The sequence below is a fragment of the Protomyctophum bolini genome, assembly GCF_963924005.1.
Source record: "Protomyctophum bolini genome assembly, chromosome: 16".
Taxonomy (NCBI): Eukaryota; Metazoa; Chordata; class Actinopteri; order Myctophiformes; family Myctophidae; genus Protomyctophum; species Protomyctophum bolini.
Window position 1 is genome coordinate 4,159,176 of NC_137877.1, and position 25,171 is coordinate 4,184,346.

Below are 25,171 nucleotides of genomic sequence, written 5' to 3' on the forward strand. Positions count from 1 at the left end.
GTGTGAGCATAAAATATTGGACCTCCATTATCTTAATGGGCCTAAAACAACAGAAATTAACATGCCATGTTTAAAGGACGACTTCGACCCGTTTCATATAATTGGTCCTCACTTAATGCTCATGATGAAATGGCGTCTCTGTCTGTGTGTCTCATAGGAGGGCTGTGGATAAACGTCAGGGTTTCTGAACTATCTGTCTGGAAGCCATTGTTTAAAACTCTTTCAGCGCCACCTGGTGGTCACCAGTTTTGGCTTTCGTTGCCAATTAGCCCATTATAAAAAAAGAAAGAATATGTATTTCTATTATGCATGTAATGTGCATGTCATCACCTGCACACCAGATTAGAGGAATTTTAGAAAAACAATATATGTTTTTTTTTTCAAAAAACTCGTCTTATCGTCCATGGCAATCAGTGCATAATTGGATTCAACTCGTCTTAACGTCTCTGGCACTTAAACTGTTTTTAACAAGAAAATAATGGCTTCCATGTAGGCGCGTTTCTGAACTGTCGACAGCCCTCCTCTGAGACACAGTCTGAGTAGACAAAAATGTTACCATATGTATAATGATCATTACTGAGGATGCCTGACTTGTAAAACTCTAGGGTGTAACTTTGAAATATGCTACACCTCCTAATTGACGTCTCTCTCCCACCATCTCTCACCACCCACAGCTCCGACGCCATCTTCTCCGCGCTCTACGACGGCAGCGGCGTCATCGAGATCCTGCGGGGACACGAGTACCTGTCGCACCCCTTCGCCGTGTCCCTGTTCGGGGGCAGCGTCTACTGGACCGACTGGCGGACCAACACGCTGGCCCGGGCCAACAAGTGGACCGGCACCAACGTCACCGTCATCCAGAAGACCAGCGCCCAGCCCTTCGACCTGCAGATCTTCCACCCCAGCCGGCAGCCCCAAGGTACGAACCTCATGCAGGAGGACGCGGTGATGATGATTCTGTCTCAAATGTAAATGTCATCATCATCCTTCGAGTGCCCTCGAGATCTGCGACACAAGCTGCTTCCACTGGTCTCTGTTGGTTATCGCCATGAGAAAACATACGTTTACATTGCCAAAGCAGAAAGAATGGGTTAAAACAACACCCCCAAACAAATGCGATATCTCTTCAGTGAAACGTGTTCTGAATACAACAATACAGCAATACAATCAAAACAAAAATTATGTACTTTGAAGGTCAGAATCTTCAATAGATCAACTTCTATGTACCAAGGTCACTCGATGCAGGTATAGTGCAGGAATATACACAATGATTAGTCTTTAGGGTGGTTGTGTTCCATTTGATATCCTTCTATCACAGCAACTCACAAATCTTGCTGCTGTGTTTTGCACATTGTTGGACTTCGCCCAGCAGATATGGGAGTTTTTTGTCATTGGTCATGTTTTCTAAATCTCCGTGTGTGGTTGTAATCTGTGGGAAGTATGTGTCTCTGATTTCTTGGTACAATGGACAGATCGTTAGGAAGTGTAGCTCGGTTTCCACTTCATTTAGTGTGCATAGTCTGTCTTCTCTCGGGATACAGGTCACTGGTCTCTGTTGGTCATTGCCACACCAAGTTCACTCACAGTCAGTCCTGTGTCCTTAACTCAGGAACATCTGGAAATGTGAGAGGTCTTGTTCCTCTTGATGGGCAGGGTAGAGTCTCCACAGAATAATATCCGAAATGACCTGGTGGTCTTTTGCTCTGTGGCAGTCGGTGTCCAGCAAAGCGGAAGTCTTCTTTCAGCCACAACAACTGAAATAGAACATCTCAAATGTATTGCGCTAGAAACTAGAAACCGACCAGTGGGTGAAAGTCTAATGGTCTGTTTAAAAAATGCATTGTTTGACGACATTAGCCTTAAACCAGACTCACTGGAAATGTGGAAAGTGCATTATTAGACAGACAAAACATTATTCAATGAGCATTATTCGTGTAAGAGTCCGGGTCAATTACTTGGAATAGACCACTTTATCTGACACGCACGCACACACACAGCCCTCCACGTGTGTCCTGTCTCATATTTCCCTGTGTCCGTCTAACAATGGAAGCATCGACCACCATGCCTGTTATAGCACGTCTGTGTGAAAAGACTGCGTTCATAGAAATGACTATAAATAACACGACAACACAATGACAACAAACCACAAAGCTAACTTATTTTAAAACCTTGTGGAGCACGAGAAGAGTTCGCCTCGCATTGCCAGCCAGACTATTATCACTGCATGGATTATTATTGTTATTATTTTTATATTTTCAATTCCAGATTGGCCTCATGGCTATAATACACCAGGCTATAGTGAATCCTACTGTTGTCGGATTAAACAACGCTTCCGTGTTTAACCAATTCTGACCTGAGATCAGATTCTAAAAAGGTCTTCTACATCCTGACAGTTTTCATTCTGACCTGAGATCAGATTCTAAAAATGTCTTCTACATCCTGACAGTTTTCTGAAAAAGCTATGTTTCTATGTCAGTGGTTCTTAGATTTTTCTAAAATATCAAATCTACAAGCTCGTAGCGCGCCACTCGGTGGCGCGCTATGAGCTTGTAGATCTGATATTTTCCAATAGCTAAAGCATGACATAATGCTAACGCCAAAAGGGGTTTCCGCCCAAAATGGGTTAATAAGCACATAAGTCTTTTTTTATTCTGGCTTTGATTCAAATTCTAAACATGATGGGTATAGAGCTGCAGTCAATGCACTGTTGTGCTCTCTCTCCTATCAAGTGTCAACTAATGTGCAGCAAAAAACAACAACAACAAACAAACAAAGAGAAAGAAAAATCGATCGACACATCGTCGGTAAATGACCGTGACATCGCCAAATGCACGAGTCATTCGGAAACCCTATAGTTTATAATACATTCTAGGCTACCTGTCCTGAACACCACAGGATGAAATTGTGTGTCTGAGGAGTGAGGATGCAGTGTTGTGTTGTTGTCAGGATATTGTGTGTGTGAGGACGGAGTGTTGTTGGTGAGGGTAAAACAGGCTGTCCTGTGGCACACGTACCGTACGTCGGAGGAGAGACAGAAAGAGACAAGCATAATGGAATTAATTTCAGCTCTGTGGCTCTGTGGCCTGCGTCGGGGCCGTCAATCACCAGGACGCGCCGGCCGGGGGGGCACGCTGACAACGAGCAGGTGTCTGAGGGAGGGTGGAGGGGTGTGGAGGGAGGGTGGAGGGAGTGTGGAGGGAGGGAGGAGGGTTTTGATGTGGTGTAGAGGGTGCTCATGTGGAGGTGTGGAGGGAGGGTGGAGTGTGAAGGGAGTGTGTAAGGTGGAGGGTGGGAGTCATGTGGAGGGTGGGAGTGTGGGGGAATTAGCTTGCATTAACGAAGCCATCACTGAATTTGTGTGTGTTTTTTCTTCTTTTTCCACTACCCAAATCAGCCTAATTTAATTGGTTCATATTTTATGAGAGAAACTTATTTTCCAAAACGAATAGACAATTAAATCCCCTGTAGTGATGATGAACTTTATTTCACAGAGATACACAACAGACAATATAATTATAAACGGTAAACAATAATCAGACAACAGCAGCCCAGACATAGCCTCCACCATGACTATTTACACTCCATCAAAGCCCTGATTAAAGACATGCTAACATTGCCTCCAGTGTTGCTGGAAGCACGAGGGATACCTTGTATCACTCCGTGCGATCCCTGTTCATTGATCCCATAATTAATACATGTATGCCTTGACTCCCATCGGTCTGCACACAGAAAGTCTCTAATAATTAAAGGGACACTTCACCCTTTTTGCAAAAAAATATATGTTAATGACGTTTAGAAGCTTTAGAACACCTCCTGGGGGTCTTTATGTGTGTAATACATAAATACGGTCTCACTACCTTCCTAGACTACAATTCCCATAATTCTTTGGTGCACTGCTCCTCCTTGTGGATAGGGGGGAGAGCTGTCTTACTGAGACAACATGTAGTCCAGGAAGGAAGTGAGCCCAGTGTCCATGACATCAGAGACAACAGGCTCTCTGCTACAATCTAAAATATCTAAAACCACATATTACACACATAAAGACCCCCAGGAAAGTATTCTAAAGCTTCTAAACGTCATCAACATATATATTTTTGCAAAAAGGGTGAAGTGTCCCTTTAATACATGTATGCTTTGACTCCCATCGGTCTGCACACAGAAATAATAAGTCTCTTTATCATGAGTCTTCAACAGGGGGTCCGACCGGGACCACTAGGCGGGTATAGTGCTGTCAAACGAAGTCTATAAAGCTATCTATGCAATCAGTGTAGATTTCGTCGACTAAAACTAGGACGAACAATGTTCGTCGACTACCTTTTTCCACTGAGGAAAACTAAATGGAAACTAAAATTAATGAAAACTATAAGCTACGATGACTAAAACTAAGACTAAATATATTGACAATTTCGTCAACAAATAATAACTAGACTAAAATGTTAGGAAGGGACTATAGTGGACAAGATATCCAGTATAAGTCATTTTTACACTTGGTTTTCATGGTAAAAAAAATAGCAGATCTACAAGCTCACAACGCGTCGCAGCGTGCCACGTTGTGAGCTTGTAGATCGACATTGTATAGATCAACATTGAAGAACCCTGTCCATGTCCTTGGCTGAGTATAGCCCACCACACACCGGCTGCGTCCGCCGCGCCGCGCGGCTGACGCAGCCGCCTCCATTATTTTCAATGAACCTATCGCACACCGGCTCCGTCCGCCGCGTCGCGCCGCGCCGCCCGGCGCGCCGATAGAACACAGTTCTATTTTCCAGGCGTTCGCAGACGGTGTGCGATGGGCTTATAAGAGCAGCAGGTAGCTGATTATTATTTCCATTGTACATTGTGAGCGGACATGTTGTCCAGTGATTAGCGGTGCATGAAGATCCATGATCTACATGGAAGTCAGTGTTAGTTTATGAAGGGCTTCTAACCTGGCTTTGGTTTATTCATTAACCCATTCTGACCTGAGATCAGATTCTAAAAATGTCTTCTACATCCTGACAGTTTTCTGAAAAAGCTACAAAAAGCAACATAGAAACTGTATGTTTATATGTCAGTCGTTCTTAGATTTTTTCAAAAATAGCAGACCTACAAGCTTGTAGTGCGCCACTCGGTGGCGCGCTATGAGCTTGTAGATCTGCTATTTTTCAATAGCTAAAGCATAACATAATGCTAACACCAAAATGGGTTAACCCATTTTGACCTAGATTTTACAAAATGTCTTCTAAATCCTGACAGTTTTCTGGAGAAAAAAAAACATGTTTCTCAAACATTTCCATGTCAAAGAACCCTCAAAAATATATAGTAATTGGCCGCCGAGTTAAAACGTTCATTTTGAATATATTCAGAGATTTAATTGCGCCATGACGTTTTAACGATTTTTCAAAAACAGCAGATCTCCAAGCTCATAGCTCATAGCGCGGCACTGAGTGCTATGAGCTTGTAGATCTGCTACTAGATTGTTGAATTGTTAAAACACCAAAAAGGGGTCCCCGCCCAGAATGGGTTAAAACTACACCCCCAAACAAATGCGATATCTCTTCAGTGAAACGTGTTCTGAAGCAACCCAACCAGCCTTCATCTCATACCAACGGTTCATATCATCTCTCAGAGAATAGACCAACAATCTGTTCATGGAAAGAAACCCCAAAAAAAGATACAGTTTGCAGATAATCGTGCCTAAACAGAAGGCCCACACTCATAATTATTAACCCGTTCTGACCTGAGATCAGATTCTAAAAATGTCTTCTACATCCTGACAGTTCTCTGAAAAAGCTATGTTTCTAATGTCAGTCGTTCTTCGATTTTTCAAAAAATAGCAGACCTACAAGCTCGTAGCGCGCCACCGAGTGGCGCGCTATGAGCTTGTAGATCTGCTATTTTTCAATAGCTAAAGCATATCATCATGCTAACACCAAAAAGTGGGTTTCCCGCCCAAAATGGGTTAACCAGTTTTCATTTGATATGCAGATTAGCGTGCACACAGAGGTAAGCCTGCCAAGACTTTAACAGCGTGAAATCTGTCTTCATTCAGCATTTCTTTTCCACCTTCTATCAATGGATTAAATTCAAAGGGGGATTCGTAATTGTAATGCACATCTGACAAAATTAAATAATGGCGTTAATTGGTCTATGTTGGTGAATAGACCACCTGGTCTACGCTTTTCGGTCTCCGTCACCACTGCCAAGTTTTGCAAATCCCCACCACGCTCCGAGCAAGCGTGCCCAAACCCCCCCCAGCTGAGAACATGCACGCGCACACACACACACACACACACACACACACACACACACATGTTTTTGTCACATTCCTGAGACCATAATTTGATCATCCTCCGTGGGCCGGTCACTATTTATTGGCTTACGAACACAAAAATAAATAACAGTGCGTGCGTGCGTGCACCTGCGTTGTGATGGAGACAGTTCCCAAGGTCCTCTAGTTACAAATGCTAATTGCTTTGGCGCTAGCCCTCGCTATAGCATCAAAGAGAGCCAGCCATATGTCCGGGCCGCGCAGCGCCACTATTGAAGAGACGAACGAATTAAAAGAAGCCACGAGTTTTCGTATATTGCTATATATATATATGCTATAATATTAACGCCTGGACTCTATGAAATGTGTTTTTTGATTGCAATGACACGCACCACCAACCAACCAACCACCGCACGGCAAAATATATATTAATAACTGTATTGAATAAGCTTCACGCATTCCCCCCAGCCTCCGGGAGCTATTGTTGCTGCACGAACCGAGTAGCCTCGGAAACCCAGACGTTTTTATTTTTCAGGGATAGAGTTTTCAATTCGGCATAGAGTAGCGCAAACGTTGATCGCTCTCTGATGATTTCTGATCGTCTGCACCTTTGTTAAATTGACGCACACACGTACAGTACACACAATTCATTTCAATTCAAAGGGCTGTATTGGCATGAGAAAACATACATTCCCATTGCCAAAGCAGAAAGCACAATACAACATTACAGCAATCCGATCAAAACTAAAAACTATGTACATTTGAAAGTCAGAATCTTCAATAGGTTCAAGGGTTCAAGGGTAGCTTTATTGTCCCTTGCGGGAAATTGGTTTGCAGCCAGATCATAGTAAAAAAAAATACACACCACAACAACAACATTCAATACAAGACTAAGATCTGAGAACAGGGCACTAGAGACTAGAGAATTCATGACATTCAATAGTAGCAAAGTCAGCTAAAGTGCATTAGTGGGCAGTATGTGCAAAGAGGCCAGAATGAAGTGCTATCTGCTGTTCAGCATTTGAATAGCAGCTAGCTGGGACAAAGGATAGTTAGAACCGATTAGTCTTTGTAGTGGAGCACCCTCAGACGACGACCTGAGGGCAACAGTTCAAACTCAGACCGAAGTGGGTGATCCGATCTATCAATTTCTACTGTATGTACCAAGATCACTGGATGCAGGAATATACACAATGATTCGTCTTTATAGGGTGGTTGTGTTCCGTTTGATATCCTTCTCCTATCACAGCAGCTCACAAATCTTCTGCTGCTGTGTTTGCACATTGTTGTACTTCGCCCAGCAGATATGGGAGTTTTTTTTTTTGTCATTGGTCATGTTTTCAAAACCTCCGTGTGTGGTTGTGATTTGTGGGAAGTACTGTATGTGCCTCTGATGTCTTGGTACACAATGGACAGATGGTTAGGAAGTGTAGCTTGGTTTCCACTTCATTTTGTGTGCAGTGGGTGCATTATAGTCTGTCTTCTCTCAGGATACAGGTCTGCCTATGACGTAGCCTGGCTAATAAGCCAGACTCAAATCACACGGTCGTGTGGTATTTGAGTCTGGAGATGCTGTGCATGGATCTTGTTTCCCGGGGGGCGGGTTGAAACATTTTCTCTTTGACGCAATTGGTCAGAGCTACTGTCAGTCAAAGGTCTCAAGCATTGAAAGTCACTGTACCAAAGCCCGCCCATATTGCATACTGTGTCCCGATTGGCCGCCCCCAGTTCTCTGGTGTAGGAAATGGGCGTACAATTGAGCCTCTCCAGACCGTAATCCGCCGCCACGCAATTTTTTTTTTGCCAACGGCTGATTCAGTCTGGTTTATGAACCAGGCTACCTATGACGGCCTTTCTCCATCGCGAGACTGTGCTCACTGAGTCTGTACCTAGTTAAGATTTGTCTTTGTTTTGGGTCTGTACCACGGTGCTCAGGTATTCTGCCACTGCATGTGTATTCTCTGTTTCTGACCAGATAGAGCGTTCTAGTTTACTCTGCTTTTGTGTTGCTTCTTTCCAATGTGTCAGGTATAGTTTTCCTTTTGCTATTTTATAATTTGGTTTAGTATTCCAATGGGTTTTCTATCTCGTGGCTCTCACACACACACTCCACTCTCTCTCTCTCTCTCTCTCTCTCTCTCTCTCTCTCTCTCTCTCTCTGTGTCACTCTCTCTGTCGCTCTAATCCGCTCTAATTAATTAGTCTCATGTCCAGCAGCTGTGTCTAGTTTCTCCCGGCGGATCCTGCCGGGAGCTGCCATAAAAAAGCATAGGTGAGTTCCAGGCTACTAGCTTGAAAGTAATTTAGTTTAGTTTTTACTCTCAATCCCCCATGGAACTTAAAAACACACACTTACACATTTGTAATAAAGTGACAGGACTTTGGCACGTGTACCAGTCCCAGTCAAACACAACTAGCAGTCGATTTATTCGCTTTCACTCTCGGAGAGATGAGTCTCTGCTGTGCCTAACATGACCCCAGTGTTTACCGTGAGGAGTCTCTGATGTGCCAAACATGACCCCAGTGTTTACGGAGATGAGTCTCTGCTGTGCCTAACATGACCCCAGTGTTTACAGAGAGGAGTCTCTGCTGTGCCTAACATGACCCCAGTGTTTACAGAGAGGAGTCTCTGCTGTGCCTAACATGACCCCAGTGTTTAGGAGAGGAGTCTCTGCTGTGCCTACAGTACAGTAACATGACCCCAGTGTTTAGTAGAGGAGTCTCTGATGTGCTAACATGACCCCAGTGTTTAGGAGAGGAGTCTCTGATGTGCCTACAGTACAGTAACATGACCCCAGTGTTTAGTAGAGGAGTCTCTGATGTGCTAACATGACCCCAGTGTTTAGGGAGAGGAGTCTCTGATGTGCCTAACATGACCCCAGTGTTTAGGAGAGGAGTCTCTGCTGTGCCTACAGTAACATGACCCCAGTGTTTAGGAGAGGAGTCTCTGCTGTGCCTACAGTAACATGACCCCAGTGTTTAGGAGAGGAGTCTCTGCTGTGCCTACAGTAACATGACCCCAGTGTTTAGGAGAGGAGTCTCTGCTGTGCCTACAGTAACATGACCCCAGTGTTTACGGAGATGAGTCTCTGCTGTGCCTACAGTAACATGACCCCAGTGTTTACGGAGATGAGTCTCTGCTGTGCCTACAGTAACATGACCCCAGTGTTTAGGAGAGGAGTCTCTGATGTGCCTAACATGACCCCAGTGTTTAGGAGAGGAGTCTCTGCTGTGCCTACAGTAACATGACCCCAGTGTTTAGGAGAGGAGTCTCTGATGTGCCTACAGTAACATGACCCCAGTGTTTAGGAGATGAGTCTCTGCTGTGCCTAACATGACCCCAGTGTTTACGGAGATGAGTCTCTGATGTGCCTAACATGACCCCAGTGTTTACAGAGAGGAGTCTCTGATGTGCCTACAGTAACATGACCCCAGTGTTTACGGAGATGAGTCTCTGCTGTGCCTAACATGACCCCAGTGTTTACGGAGATGAGTCTCTGCTGTGCCTAACATGACCCCAGTGTTTAGGAGAGGAGTCTCTGATGTGCCTAACATGACCCCAGTGTTTAGGAGAGGAGTCTCTGCTGTGCCTAACATGACCCCAGTGTTTACGGAGAGATGAGTCTCTGCTGTGCCTAACATGACCCCAGTGTTTATGGAGATGAGTCTCTGATGTGCCTAACATGACCCCAGTGTTTAGGAGAGGAGTCTCTGCTGTGCCTACAGTAACATGACCCCAGTGTTTACGGAGAGAGGAGTCTCTGATGTGCCTAACATGACCCCAGTGTTTACAGAGAGAGGAGTCTCTGATGTGCCTATGTAACAGACGTGATCTTGCGTTGTGTTATGAAGCACCATAGATAGACCAGGATCTCAGCAGTAAGTAGATTTATTCTGTACAAAAGACAACGAGGCAATCACTGCTCTGCTCTCACTTGTATACGTTTTCCACATTACATTTTTACGCTTTCAAACCAGTATGAAATAGGAAGTGCGGTAGGTTACGTCATTTCCTTAAAGGCAACCGCCTGGACTCCTAAAGTCACAGAACATGTTACACCTACATGACCCCAGTGTTTTTTTATGTGGCCACGAACACTGGCTGAGAGTGAACGCTATACTACGGTGGTTTTCAACCTTTTATCCTATCAAGGGCCGTTATATATTCGTCATTTGAGCCACGTACGGACCACCATTTGATGAGATTTAGCCTCTCAGACCCAAAACTTTGAATATTTTGTTATCGTTAAATGGATCACCTGTTTTCTGTCCACAATCCCATGCTGTATTCGTGGTATGTGGTACAATAGGAGAGATAACAGGTCAATGTTGATCCATCCATCCATCTTCAACCGCAACCTGTAGTCGGGTCGCGGGGGCAACAGCTCCACCAGAGAGCTCCAGACTTCCCTCTCTCCTCCAGGAAGCTAATTCATCACTGTGTAATTCATCAACTGCTAATTGTGAAGACACAAGACTTCATTCAAAACAAAGAAACAAAAAATACCATAACATTAAGAAACACACAAAAATGCATATTAAACTGTGCATTTCTTTATTTATTTACTTACTTACTTTCTTACTTATCCATTAATTTATTCATTCATTTAATATTCTCACTTTTTAGTATAGATGCTGTTAAAGTGCGATGAATGCACTTCAGTTGTGTGTACGTATGCGGTGTGTGAGAGAGTGTCAAGTTAGCGGTGCGAATACATTTACAGCTAAGAATATCAACTTCATTTCGGCTTCAACTTCAACAGTTTGATTTGGCACATCACAAGTCTGCAGGTGTAGTGTGAGTACTGTGGGGTGGTGATGTTCTCGTTTGGAAATTGCAGTTACATTAGAATAATAACAGGAAGAGAGGGAAGTGTAATCATATATCAAATCAAAGCAATGTCAAATAATAAATATAAATAGGCACTGTCTACCTGGTGGAAGACTTCCAGACATCCAAAAAGAACATTACTTTTTTCAGAATTCACATTGGAAATAATTACCTGTGTTCCAATATGCTTTGCTCTCAGAAGAAAAATGTATGAAAGTAATAATGTCTGTTGAACAAGCTTATTTACTATAATTATGAAAGCTGTAAACACAATGACACAATGTCATCACACAAATGTTTTTGAAAACATTTGAGCGAGAGATGCAGTATACCCGGAAATGGATTTTTTTATTTGATCAACTCACTTCCTTGTTTTTTCCGACTGTATTGCAGCTGGGGCAGACGCCGGCCAGCGCGACACTTATGGATTTATTACTGTAAGCAAGGAAGTATACCTCGTTTTGTTGTGTTTTAGAGTTTGAATGGACAGGTATCAGTCAAAAGGGATACATCACAGAGGAAGAATGGATGGGGAAGGATCAACATATGGAATGTCAGAACTAGTTATGACATTCATACATGGAGATCTAAGGGTTTGAGGTCAGATGTAGAATTGCTGGCCGCCTCCATATATGCAGATCTAGGTGATGATCCAGTCTTCTCCAGGTCAGTGTCGTGGTCTTTTTTTATAGAGACGGCCATATATGGAGTGTGTCACGAGACGTGACAGACTGACGGCCATGTATGGAGTGTTTCACAGGCGTGACGGACAGACGGATGGACGTACTTACAGACTGACTGACAGGTTTTGCAGGTTTCCATAGTAATCTGCGACCTATGGTCACAATTATTCCTTTGAAATGGCAGATCTATTTACTTGGTGCAACGCACTGTGAGCTTGAACGGTACATCGGCTCGTGTGGCCTAATGTAGTCGATTAACGGGAACCCCTTTAGGTGTTAGCATTATGTTATGCTTTAGCTATTGAAAAATAGCAGATCTACAAGCTCGTAGCGCGGCACCCGAGTGCCGCGCTACGAGCTTGTAGGTCTGCTATTTTTGAAAAATCGAAGAACGACTGACATTAGAAACATAGCTTTTTCAGAAAACTGTCAGGATGTAGAAAACATTTTTAGAATCTGATCTCAGGGTCAAAGTGGGTTAATTATTTTGGGTGTTGTCTATGTAAACCTGACCTTGCTTCACTTGCACAATCTGGCATTATACCGCTGGCCATGCCTGTACTGTAGCTACAGTATCTATGTCTAGGCAGGGCCTCCCTCTGGTTGAAGGGCTGCTTTTTGAAGTGGTCCAAAAAAACCACTGGCCTGCTTCCATCATGAAGGGCAGAGACATCCTCACAAACACCCTGCTGCTGAACACAGCCTTTTTTTTAAAAGAAAACTAAACAGTCCAGAAATGGCCCCCGGCCTTCCTGTTATTGCTGGCCATGAATGAGCATGTGATGGACAAAGTAACATATATTCAAGTAAATACTAAAAGTTATACGTATGCAAAGTGCGAATTACAAACTAAGCACATTTTCTGAAATGTTATCGTGGGACTTTATTTTTTTTGTGCGTTTCTGTTCCCAAGAGTCCCTTCCTGGTGTAAAATTGTTTAATTTCCTATATATTCATGTATTAACCCACTCTGACCGGGAACCCATTTTGGTGTTAGCATCATGTTATGCTTTAGCTATTGAAAAATAGCAGATCTACGAGCTTGTAGGTCTGCTATTTTTGAAAAATCGAAGAACAACTGACATTTTTAGAATCTGATCTCAGGTCAGAATGGGTTAATCAGACCAGTGTGTGTCCAGTGGAAACCTCGTATGAATCTGATCTCAGGTCAGAATGGGTTAATATTGCAGTCATCAGAGTGATTCAGGGCATTTCTGAAAAACATTATCTCAAGTCTCTCTCAGCAGCATGCCTAAAGTGAGTAAAGGTAAAAAAAAACAAAAACGAACAACCAGCTTGCAAAGTAATAATTATAAATTAATATTTCAACAGTGTACTTACAGTAAGTAGGCTACAGTCCTCAGGTGCACTTATTAGCCCATTCTGAACGGGAACCCATTTTGGTGTTAGCATCATGTTATGCTTTAGCCATTGAAAAATAGCAGATCTACAAGCTCATAGCGCGCCACCGAGTGGCGCGCTACGAGCTTGTAGGTCTGCTATTTTTGAAAAATCGAAGAACGACTGACATTTTTTTAATCTGATCTCAGGTCAGAATGGGTTAATCAGACCAGTGTGTTGTCCAGTGGAAACCTCGTATGAATCTGATCTCAGGTCAGAATGGGTTAGTCATCGTCTGCCACAGCTGTGGGCAGTTTTATTAGGATTGGCTGCCCTTTTTTCCCCATTTATTGGCCTTCTTTTCAACCCTTATGCTACTTAACCCATTCTGACCTGAGATCAGATTCATACGAGGTTTCCACTGGACACACACTGGTCTGATGAACCCATTCTGACCTGAGATCAGATTCTAAAAATGTCAGTCGTTCTTCGATTTTTCAAAAATAGCAGACCTACAAGCTCGTAGCGCGCCACTCGGTGGCGCGCTATGAGCTTGTAGATCTGCTATTTTTCAATAGCTGAAGCATAACATGATGCCAACACCGAAATGGGTTCCCGTTCAGAATGGGTTAATGTGGGCGAAACATCCCACCACGTACTCTGGGAGCATTGAAAGGTGGACGAACTGCTCACTCAACTTGTAATGAACTCGTGTGAGAGAGAGAACGCTCATCTGTGGAGAAATGTCAGGCCTCTCGGGCGGACGGACGGACGGACTGAGACATATCAATAGTTCACCAGGCTGTTTAGTTTGTCTTGCTCTAGTTTTAGCTTTCTTTCCTTCCACACATTCCTTCATGTCCTCTATAGCCTCGTCTCCCTCTCAGGGATTATATCTCCTTCTTTTTCCCACCATGATGTTATTGTACGACACCTAGCAGAGAGTCCCAGTGTTGTAAAGTAACTTAACCCATTCTGACCTGAGATCAGATTCTAACGCACAGAAGAATGGTGGTTCTTTAACGCATTTTGACCTGTTTGAAAATGACAGTTTTCTGAAAAAGCCATGTTTCTATGTCACTCGGTGGCGCGCTATGAGCTTGTAGATCTGCTATTTTTAAATAGCTAAAGCATAATGTAATGCTAACACCAAAAGGGGTTCCTGCCTAAAATGGGTTAAGTACGTCTAGTACAAATCCGAGGCCATGGTTCTCTCAGCAGGAAACCGGTGGATTGTGCAGTCCGGTTAGGGAATGAGGCATTACCCCTTCAGGTGAAGGAGTTAAAGTATCTCGGGGTCTTGTTCACGAGTGAAGGGAGGACGGAGAAGGAGATCAGCTGGAGAAATCGGAGCGGCAGGGGGCGGTATTGCAGTCGCCGTACCGCTCACTGTTGTGACGAAAAGAGAGTTGAGCCAGAAGGCAAAGCTCTCTGTCTAACCGAGCAATCTACGTTCCCACTCTCACCTCTATGGTCATGAACTGCTCCTACTCTCACCTCTATGGTCATGAAGTGTTCCTACTCTCACCTCTATGGTCATGAAGTGTTCCTACTCTCACCTCTATGGTCATGAAGTGTTCCTACTCTCACCTATGTGGTCATGAAGTGTTCCTACTCTATATATGGTCATGAAGTGTTCCTACTCTATATATGGTCATGCAGTGTTCCTACTCTCACCTATATGGTCATGAAGTGTTCCTACTCTCACCTATATGGTCATGAAGTGTTCCTACTCTCACCTATATGGTCATGAAGTGTTCCTACTCTCACCTATATGGTCATGAAGTGTTCCTACTCTCACCTATATGGTCATGAAGTGTTCCTACTCTCACCTATGGTCATGAAGTGTTCCTACTCTCACCTATGGTCATGAAGTGTTCCTACTCTCACCTATGGTCATGAAGTGTTCCTACTCTCACCTATGGTCATGCAGTGTTCCTACTCTCACCTATGGTCATGAAGTGTTCCTACTCTCACCTATATGGTCATGAAGTGTTCCTACTCTCACCTATGGTCATGCAGTGTTCCTACTCTCACCTATGGTCATGAAGTGTTCCTACTCTCACCTATGGTCATGAAGTGTTCCTACTCTCACCTCTATGGTCATGCAGTGTTCCTACTCTCACCTATATGGTCATGAAGTGTTCCTACTCTCACCTATGGTCATGCAGTGTTCCTACTCTCACCTATGGTCATGAAGTGTTCCTACTCTCACCTATATGGTCATGAAGTGTTCCTACTCTCACCTATGGTCATGAAGTGTTCCTACTCTCACCTATGGTCATGAAGTGTTCCTACTCTCACCTATGGTCATGAAGTGTGGGTCATGACCTAAAGAATAAGGTCTCGAATACAAGCGGCCGAAATGAGTTTTCTTCGACGGGTGGCTGGCATCTCCCTTAGAGATAGGGTGAGAAGTTCAGTCACACGAGAGAGAGACTCGGAGTAGAACCGCTGCTCCTTCGCCTGGAAAGGAGTCAGCTGAGGTGGTTAGTTTGCCTCTCGGGCACTACAATTATTTTAAAACCGTAGTTACTATTTATTTCTGATTGTTTTTGGCCTGGGCTGGGACTTGATTAATTAATGACAGAAAAAAATAACGGAATAAAGAAAATAACACATTCATTGTACACAGTTTTTGTTAGTGTTAGGCGTAGTGATCATACCATTGGCAACCAACAGCTTTGCTTGGTGGATATGGCGTATTTAGATTAAAAAAAACCTCACTCATTGATTCCATTGTATACCAAAATAACTAAAATATGGATTAGCGATTAAACAATATACTGTAGATTAATTTTGATTTCGACAAAGCCTCTATTTGATTGGATTACTTTTTTTTAAAGCTGCTATAAGCAATAATATGTAATGAATAAAAAATGAATCATTAAAAAGGTCATTAAAAATGTGACATATTATCGCTTATAGCAGCTTTAATTGAGTCCCAGCCTTAATTATTATTACAAACCAAACCATACATTACCCAATTCATCCCTATAGCCTACATTAAAAAAAGGCAGATCTACAAGCTCACAATCCGTCGTGACACTTTGTGAGTTTGTAGATCTGCTTTTTTTTGTCTTTTTTATACATTTGAAAACATTCTGCATGAGTAGCCTATACATTCTACTTTGTAGCATACTTTTATTCAAGTACGTACATTTCGAATACTACTATTACTTGTAACAGAGTTGCAGTATTGATACTTTTGTTAACGAAGTGAATACTTCTTCCACCACTGGAGTGTCCTATAATGCTGTGGTATTATTGTAGGACACTAGCTGAGTCCTATAGAGCGTCACAGTCCCTCCCCCTTTCAGAACAACGAGTGGCCCAGGGAATGAAAACGCAATGCATTTCCCCATAGGCAGTTCTTATTTAATTTATTTAAAGACCTTTTAAGCGCCGTACGACTCGTACGAAGCCAACTCTTGTCGTGACAAATCATGACAACACACACGATATTTTGGACCAAACAAATAATTACAAAGAAGAAAAACAACAAAGAAAGTGTTGTAACCTGCCGTTTTTTTCTACTTTCTAATCCTTTGTTTGTCCCGAAAAATTCTGTGTGTTGTCATGATTTGTCACGACAAGAGTTGGCTTCGTACAACGCTTAAAAGGTCTTTAAATACATTAAATAAGAACTGCATATGGGGAAATGCATTGCGTTTTCATTTCCTGGGCCGTTCGTTGTTCTGAAAGGGGGAGGGACTGCGACGCTCTATAATGCTGTGTTATTATCGTAGGACACTAGTAGAGAGTTGTGAAGCTTAAAGCTCTGCCATTCTATAGTAAATCCTGCAGAGCTGCTGACATTTTCCCCAGACGACGTCCAATTACACAAACCTACTGTAGCCGGAGATCCACTAGCTTTAACCTGCCAGGGACTAAACTCCCTGCCTTGTAAGGCAGAAAGCTCATATCTCCATATCCCAAAGTTTTTTTTAATGTTAATGTGCTATACCTCTTCATCTGTGTCACACAAGAGCAGCAAAAATAGCCGATCTACAAGGTCATAACATACAGTCACTTATAGTTATTGCATTCTTATGACCATGTACTGTAGATGAGAAGTATTAATATGAGTTTTTGTGACTATAAAGAACATTTTGCAGAGCAGACTGTGGCCCATGCTTCCTTCTTTGCATGAGGAGTCCAACAAACGGCTTCTTTTTCACCTGACAATGTTCCACTGTATGATGATGGGATATTATTACAGGAGGAGGGGTTGGTTTCTTCCTTTTATGTTGCCCCCCCTTCCCCCCCCCCCCCCCCCTTCCCCCCGTGTTCGATGATGAATATTCCCACAGCAAAAATATACATAAAAACCAAGGGAGGGGGAGCAGGGGGACCATCTGTTTGTCACTCCTGTCTGTCGCGCAGCAATCATGTTCCACATGGCGAACAAACACATATCTATTTTTTTGGAGGACACTCCCGACTCAAATGAGCTCATTGAAATCTCATTTGCGTTGGAGGGTTGCAGCTCGTATACTCTGACACCCACAACTCTAACGCATTTTGGGCGGGAGCCGGGAACAACCCTCTTGGTGTTGTTTATAGCATTGTCATACTTTAAAGCTATTGAAAAATAGCAGATCTACAAGCTCATAGTCTCCTATACGAGCTTGTAGGGTCTGCTATTATTGAAAATGTGGCCCAAATCTTTGAATATATATATTCTTTCAGAGCGGAACTCAAATCTTTGCTTCTGGAGGAGGGTCCCCTTATGGAACAACATATTTTCAGAAGGGGGGATCCGCGGCCAAATACAGATAATTCTAGGGGTCCTTGAGATGAAATAGTTTAAGAAACCCACTGATCTAAGAAACGTGAGGTTTTTTTCAGAAAACTGTCATGATTTAGAATCGATTTGTTGAATCGAGCTCAGTCAGGTCTAAATGGGTTAAAATCTGGGTGAATGAACACATTGAGTGTTTTGGCTCGTTTCAGAGGGAGTGCATTTCAACGTTCTGTCTCTCTGTGCTGTGGAAACAGCATGCTGCGCATGCATGCATGCATGCATGCACGCACGCAACGCACGTGCTCAAAGTCTAATTTAGACTTCTTTGTCCTCGTGCACTGATAGGGAGTCATCATCACACACGCACGGCTACGTTCAGCTGAATCATAGACGACAATGGATGTGGAGTGTGTGTTCTGCCTGCCAGTCATGTTCTGAATACATAAAGAGAAATAAACGCGTGCTGGCGCTGGCGCTGGCTCCCGGTAGCTTCTTAGACAGAGTTAATGTGGGCTTCATGAACACTGGGGATGGATGGGAGTTGACACTGTGTTAGACTCATTCTGCATAGCAGAAGCACATTCTTCACGCAAAGGCCAAGGTAGTGTGTGTGTGTGTGTGTGTGCACGTACTTGTGTGTACGTGAGTGTGCCAAGGGTGTGTGTGTGTGTGTGTGCACTCGCGTGCACGCATGCATGTGCATAAATTAGTTGTAAGAGGCCTGCAGATTGCAGCAATGGCAGAGCCAAGAGCTATAAGTGAAGGCATTGGTTGCATTCTGCTTTAGCTATGAGCTTGTAGGTCTGCTATTTTTGTCCAGTGTCTGTGATGAAATGGTCAGTCGCCACGTTCACATGGAGGAGGAGACGAGGCTTCCTGTGTGTCCGTGATCTGTGTCCTGAAACAACAACCGGTTCCTCCAGAGCTTGTTGTGTTGCAAACTGTGACATCTACTGTTGTTTGTGTTCGGGAACTTCTTGTGAAATGGGCACGTAAATAGAGATGTTAAATGAAGATGCTGTTGTGTGTGTGTGTGTGTGTGTGTGTGTGTGTGCGTGTGTCTGTGTGTGTGTGTGTGTGTCTGTGTGTGAGACTGTGTGTCTGTGTGTGAGACTGTGTGTGTACGTGTGTGTGGGACTGTGTGTCTGTGTGTGAGTCTATGAAACTGTGTGTGAGACTGTGTCTGTGTGTGTGTGTGTGTGTGTGTGTGTGTGTGTGTGTGTGTGTGTGTGTGTGAGACTGTGTGCGTGTGTGTGTGTGTGTGTGTGTGTGTGTGTGTAAATGGTAAATGGTAAATGGTGCATTTATATAGCGCCTTTATCCAAGGCGCTTTACATAGATTGTGCATTACATTCACCCATTCATACACCGATGGCAGCGGAAACCATGCAAGGCACCAACTAGCACATCGGGAGCAATTAGGGGTTCAGTGTCTTGCTCAAGGACACTTCGACAGTAACTCTGGGGGAGCCCGGGTTCGAACTGGCAACCTTGCGGTTCCCATCCAGGCACTCTACCCCTGAGCCACCGCCGCCGTGTGTGCACACTTGTATTAGACTACTATACTTTGTTGTCCCTATGAGTACTGCAGAATATGAGAGAAATTAAATTTTGTCATGATCATGGGTTTTAGGGTTAAAAAAAATGTCTAATAATATTTGTTGGAGATACGTATATAGATAAGTAGAAAAAGATTCAGGTTGTGGGTAAGATCGTGATTAGACATTTATACATTTGGGGATTAGAGATATAGTCATTCCTGCTTTGCACTATTGTTTCTGAAAAGTATCTCAAGCTCACAGTATGTCTTAAATGGGCTCACAAGTACGTATAGTATAGTAATACAAATATGTGTGCACGCTCGCGTGTGCATGCATGCGTGTTCATACGGTATTTGTTATGAAGCCTATTATAATCTGCTGCAACATTACTGCTGCAATAATTACCTTGTAGCCCCAGCCCTCCCCCCCCACCCCCCCATACAACCTGCAAAATAATTGAGCAGGTTTTTAGGAGACATGAATCATAACGGCGTCGGTCTTAAATGGCGGGACCAGGGGGGGAATAATGGTGGTGGTGACAGCACAGTGAGAGGGTTCTGTTAGCATCAGCTCCATCTCTCTCTCTCGCGCTCTCTCTCTCTCTCTCTCGCACTCTCTCTCTCTCTCTCTCGCTCTCTCTCTCTCTCCTCTCTCTCTCTCTCTCTCTCTCTCTCTCTCTCTCTCTCTCTCTCTCTCTCTCTCTCTCCTCTCTCAAAGGACGGGGACAGAATGACAAAATGTTTGCATAACGTGAGGGCCAACCTTCTGCTCATTAACCCATTCTGACCTGAGATCAGATTCATACGAGGTTTCCACTGGACACACACTGGTCTGATTAACCCGTTCTGACCTGAGATCAGATTCTAAAAATGTTCTTCGTCGTTCTTCGATTTTTCAAAAAATAGCAGACCTACAAGCTCATAGCGCGCCACTCGGTGGCGCGCTATGAGCTTGTAGATCTGCTATTTTTCAATAGCTAAAGCATAACATGATGCTAACACCAAGATGGGTTCCCGTTCAGAATGGGTTAATGCAAACTCATTATCGCCGGTGAGCAAATATCTCAGGCTATAGAGATCAAAAGCGCAGATTTTCAAATATTTACCCTTTTTTAATAAAAAATTGTGTCCTTTTCGGAAAGGACTCTTTTATACTACGATGACGTTGCCATTTGCATGCCCCGAAAGAGACGTTTTCCATTGATGGATCAATAACTCTTTTCACGTTTTTTTGACACAATGGGTCAAAAATGCCTGCAGTGTTTTGAATGACATTTTCATTGACGTGACCATAACAGTAACGGAAGACTCTCGAGGTCAGTTGAGGGTCAATAAGCCTTCACAATGTAACTGAGGTTGAAACAACAAAAACACAATACAAACCCAGCACAGATTAGACAAGAAATGTGAATCAGAAGTCAAATTACACACTGTAAATCCCTGGAACATGTGACGCGTTTAAACCTAAACACCATGTGTGTAATAATAAAATGCCAACTGTTTATTAATGGTCATACAATACAGTAGAACACGAGTTCACTCCAACACCTCACAAGAACACCTAGTGTTCAAATTCTAAACACCTATATGACTGACTTTGATTGTAAAAACTAAACACGTTTGTGTTTAAAAAGTGTTACAGGCGATTAAACATGTTCTTCTGTTTATAATCTAAACACTGAGACACGTTTAAAAAGTGTTACAAATATGTGTTTAAAACAGTTTATAACCTAAACGCTTGGGTTTAGTGTGCAGTATACTACAGCTGGGTACTTAATCAGTACCTAAAAAACAACTATAGAACCAAATATATTCAAACGGGTGCAATCTGAAGTAAATTATGTTAAAGACCTCTGATCTGACCAAACGATGTATCATCTCGTTTTAGAGGGGGTCCTCGGGCACAACACAATGAATACAGTACATACACAAAACAATACATTAAACATGTCAACACAGAACAATACACTTATACAACATCAACAAAACATAGACGCTCTCCAAACCACTCAAACACTACATCAAGACCAGAAGCAACTGCACTGAAACAACTAACAAAATACTATAATAGTGATAATAATGAAAATAATAAAATAAGCTAAAAAGAATAATCCTTTTGAAGCTGATTCCATGAAAGGGTGCGTGCTGTAGTTGCACTGTTGTCCCAGCCATTTCAAGCATATTTCCAAAAATAGCATTAATGATCCTCTTGACTTAATGCACAGCAGCACCTGCTGTACTGTAATTCAATAACACCCTGTATATGTACAGTATGCCAATATGGGATCAGCTCGTTCAGTGACCTGCCTAGTATTGACGTCAGAGTTTAAATTGAATTCTCAATAATTAAGCTGTACAGTAGCATTCCCTCTGAGATAACATAGTCAATAAGCTTTTCAACTTTAATTACCGGCGTTACAAGTGTGAAAATAATAAAAAAAAATGCGTTAAATGCATTGACAGGCCTGTCAATGTCCTTCTGCTCTGCTCCAAAAGTGTTAACAACTGGTAGCACACTTTGGGCTGTATTTTGCGTGTCTTAAGTACCAGGTCTTATTCCCTAACTTGAGTAAACTAAAGACCTGGAGGCGTGATCAATGCTCTTTGGACACTCAGGGCTGTATGCGTGTCTTAAGTACCAGGTTTTATTACCTAACTTGAGTAAACTAAAGACCTGGAGGCGTGATCAGTGCTCTTTGGACACTCAGGGCTGTATTTTGCGTGTCTTAAGTACCAGGTTTTATTACCTAACTTGAGTAAACTAAAGACCTGGAGGCGTGGTCAATGCCATTTGGCTATTCTGAGTGGCCAAAGAGCATTGATCACGCCTCCAGGTCTTTAGTTTACTCAAGTTAGGTAATAAGACCTGGTACTTAAGACACGCAAAATACAGCCCTCAGAATAGCCAAATGGCATTGATCTTTAGTGTACTCAAGTTAGGGAATAAGACCTGGTACTTAAGACACGCAAAATACAGCCCTTTGTATTGTTATTGGAAGCTAAAAACAAAGAGCTCAAGTGAAAAGATTGTTCACTCCTAAAAGAACTACCGTAGTTCCTTCAAACGCACCATTCGAGAATGACACGACACTTGGAGCGAGAGACGGATCCTCTCCTATTTTGTGTTGATGAATTGAACAAGGTGGACCCTCTTGTAAAAAAAGTGTAATGCTTAATTGGGTCGTCCACTCACAGTTAACAGTCTTTGTATTGAGTGTGTGCTTGAAATGTACTGTAATTGTGCAAACTGTTAATACATATTTAAACCAATCAATCAATCTGGCATCACCCTTGCTTGGTTCTGTTAGGGCCCTTTAATTAACATACTTAGATGAATGACAGACAGGTGTATGTAGACAGCCACATAGATCCCAGCAGCATACTGTAGATCAACAATGTAGTCACTAAATCCTGGTGGTGCCTAAATCAAGGCTGAAGCTCAAAGGTTACCGAGCTTTTGCAGTGGCAGCTCCCAAGCTCTGGAATGAGCTGCCTCTGCACATAGACAAGCCCCCACTCTTCAGGTGTTTAAATCACGCCTCAAGACATATTTTTATTCTTTGGCTTTTTCAAGCATATTATGAGCTTTTGATGTTGAAAGTGACACTGTGTACTGTATGTTGTTTGTTTTTAAATGAAGTTGTGATTTTTATTATTTTATTGTAAAGCACTTTGGTACAACTTGTTATTTAAATGTGCTATAGAAATAAAGATGGTATGGTATGGTAAATGGAACAAAGCAACAATTACTGAACAAATAATATAAATCTTACTTTTTAGAGTGAGGCGTGAATATCTCCCAGCATATATAACGGTTTCACTGACGTAATTTAGGGAGTCTTTTTTGTGGGGAAAACAGCAAGTTCAAATATTCACCTTGGCTTTGTTTGGCATGCCATCCTGCTTTCTTTATGAGTGTAAAAAGTCTAAAAACAACTTTCTCTGATCCCTGTCTCCTTCCCTGTCTCCTCCTCCCCCTCCCCCCCCCCCCTCCACCACAGCGTCCAATCCGTGTGAGGAGAATGATGGACGCGGGCCGTGCTCACACCTGTGTCTCATCAATTACAACCGCACTGCGTCGTGCACCTGTCCACATCTCATGAAGCTTTCGCCCAACAAACAGTCCTGCTTCGGTGAGTTGAGGAACACACACACACACACACACACACACACACACACCACAAAGTCTGCTTTTCTTTCTATTCCTTTTGATTTAATATCCTTTGTTTTGTCGTTTGTTTTCATGGAATCACAATCTCAATCGCAATGGCCATGATTGACCACGAGGCATGGATTGATTGATTGATTGAAATATTTATTAACAGTTTGCAGAATTACAGTCAGTACATTTCAAGGACAAACTCAATAGAAAGACTGTTAACTGTGAGTGGACGACCCACTTAAGCATTACACTTGTTTACAAGAGGGTTACTCACCACCATGTTCAATTCATCAAAACTTTTAGAGACGTACAAATAGACACTTTCTATATAGACAAAGAACAGAACAGGAATTCATCATAAAGGAGGTAAAAAGGGAAAAGAAACATATACAGTGAGGGGGAGAGGGGGGGGGGGGGGTTCTAGCCTTTGTTCCAGGCTTAAAATAATAACTATAAATGCTTTAAGAAATCTCAGAAATGGGCAAAATGGATGTGACACCGCAACATGGCGCTCACTGCTATAGAGCGCCGCAGTCCCTCCCCCTTTCAGAAAAACGAGGAAATGAAAACCCAATTCATTCTCCCATCGGCACTTCTTATTTAATTTATTTAAAGACGGTTACGCCGCGGACAAAGCCAACTCGGATCGTGACAAATCATGACAATGAACACAATGTTTTGGGGCCGATCAAATAATTTATAAGACGAAAAACAAAACAAATAGTGTTGTCTCCTGACTTTCTTGTCTTCTTTCTAATGATTTGATCGGCCCCCAAAACATTGTGTTCATTGTCATGATTTGTCACGATCCGAGTTGGCTTTGTCCGCGGCGTAACCGTCTTTAAATAAATTATGTTAGAAGTGCCGATGGGAGAATGCATTGGGTTTTGATTTCCTGGGTTTTTCTGAAAGGGGGAGGGACTGTGGCGCTCTATTGCCCCACAGGGAGTCGCTCTGCTCACGAGCGTTTTGCTAAATGCCTAAAAAAAAATCCCAGAATGCCATGTGGGCCACATGTCTTCTCAAAAATATTCCAAAAGTATTCCAGCATTATTTTACATAATAATCACTGTTCCTGACATTTAAGTGTACCCTACTCTAGCGACTCGGGGCTCTGATAGACATCAGCATTTGCATGGAGTTATTAACCCATTCTGTTCGGGAACCCCTTTTGGTGTTAGCATCATGTTATGCTTTAGCTATTGAAAAATAGCAGATCTACAAGCTCATATCGCGCCACCGAGTGGCGCGCTACGAGCTTGTAGGTCTGCTATTTTTGAAAACTGTCAGGATTTAGAAGACATTTTTAGAATCTGATCTCGGGTCAAAATGCGTTAAAGAACCACCATTCTTCTGTGCGTTAGAATCTGATCTCAGGTCAGAATGGCTTAAAGCTGTCGTTATCTGGCACGGCCGTATCCAACTGAAAAGGTCAAACACTTCAATAGGCCCCGCCGCCACGGTGCTGCTCATTCATATTTTAACCCCTTTTGGGCGGGAAGCCCTTTTGGTATTTCATTATGTTATACTTCTACAAGCTCATAGCGCACCACCGAGTGGCGCACTATGAGCTTGTAGGTCTGCTATTTTTTGAAAAGTCGTGAAAATGTGGCGCAA

At 42.9% G+C, this 25,171-nt stretch overlaps 1 protein-coding gene across 1 annotated transcript in view; it reads left to right on the plus strand.

Moving 5' to 3' along the window:
* Positions 1-25,171, plus strand: part of lrp1bb (low density lipoprotein receptor-related protein 1Bb) — a 634,358-nt gene that overhangs the window by 366,946 nt on the left and 242,241 nt on the right. The window contains exons 27-28 of the mRNA XM_080786185.1: positions 675-919; positions 23,394-23,525. Coding sequence (XP_080642311.1) covers positions 675-919; positions 23,394-23,525 — 377 coding nt within the window. The remainder of the gene's footprint in view (positions 1-674; positions 920-23,393; positions 23,526-25,171) is intronic.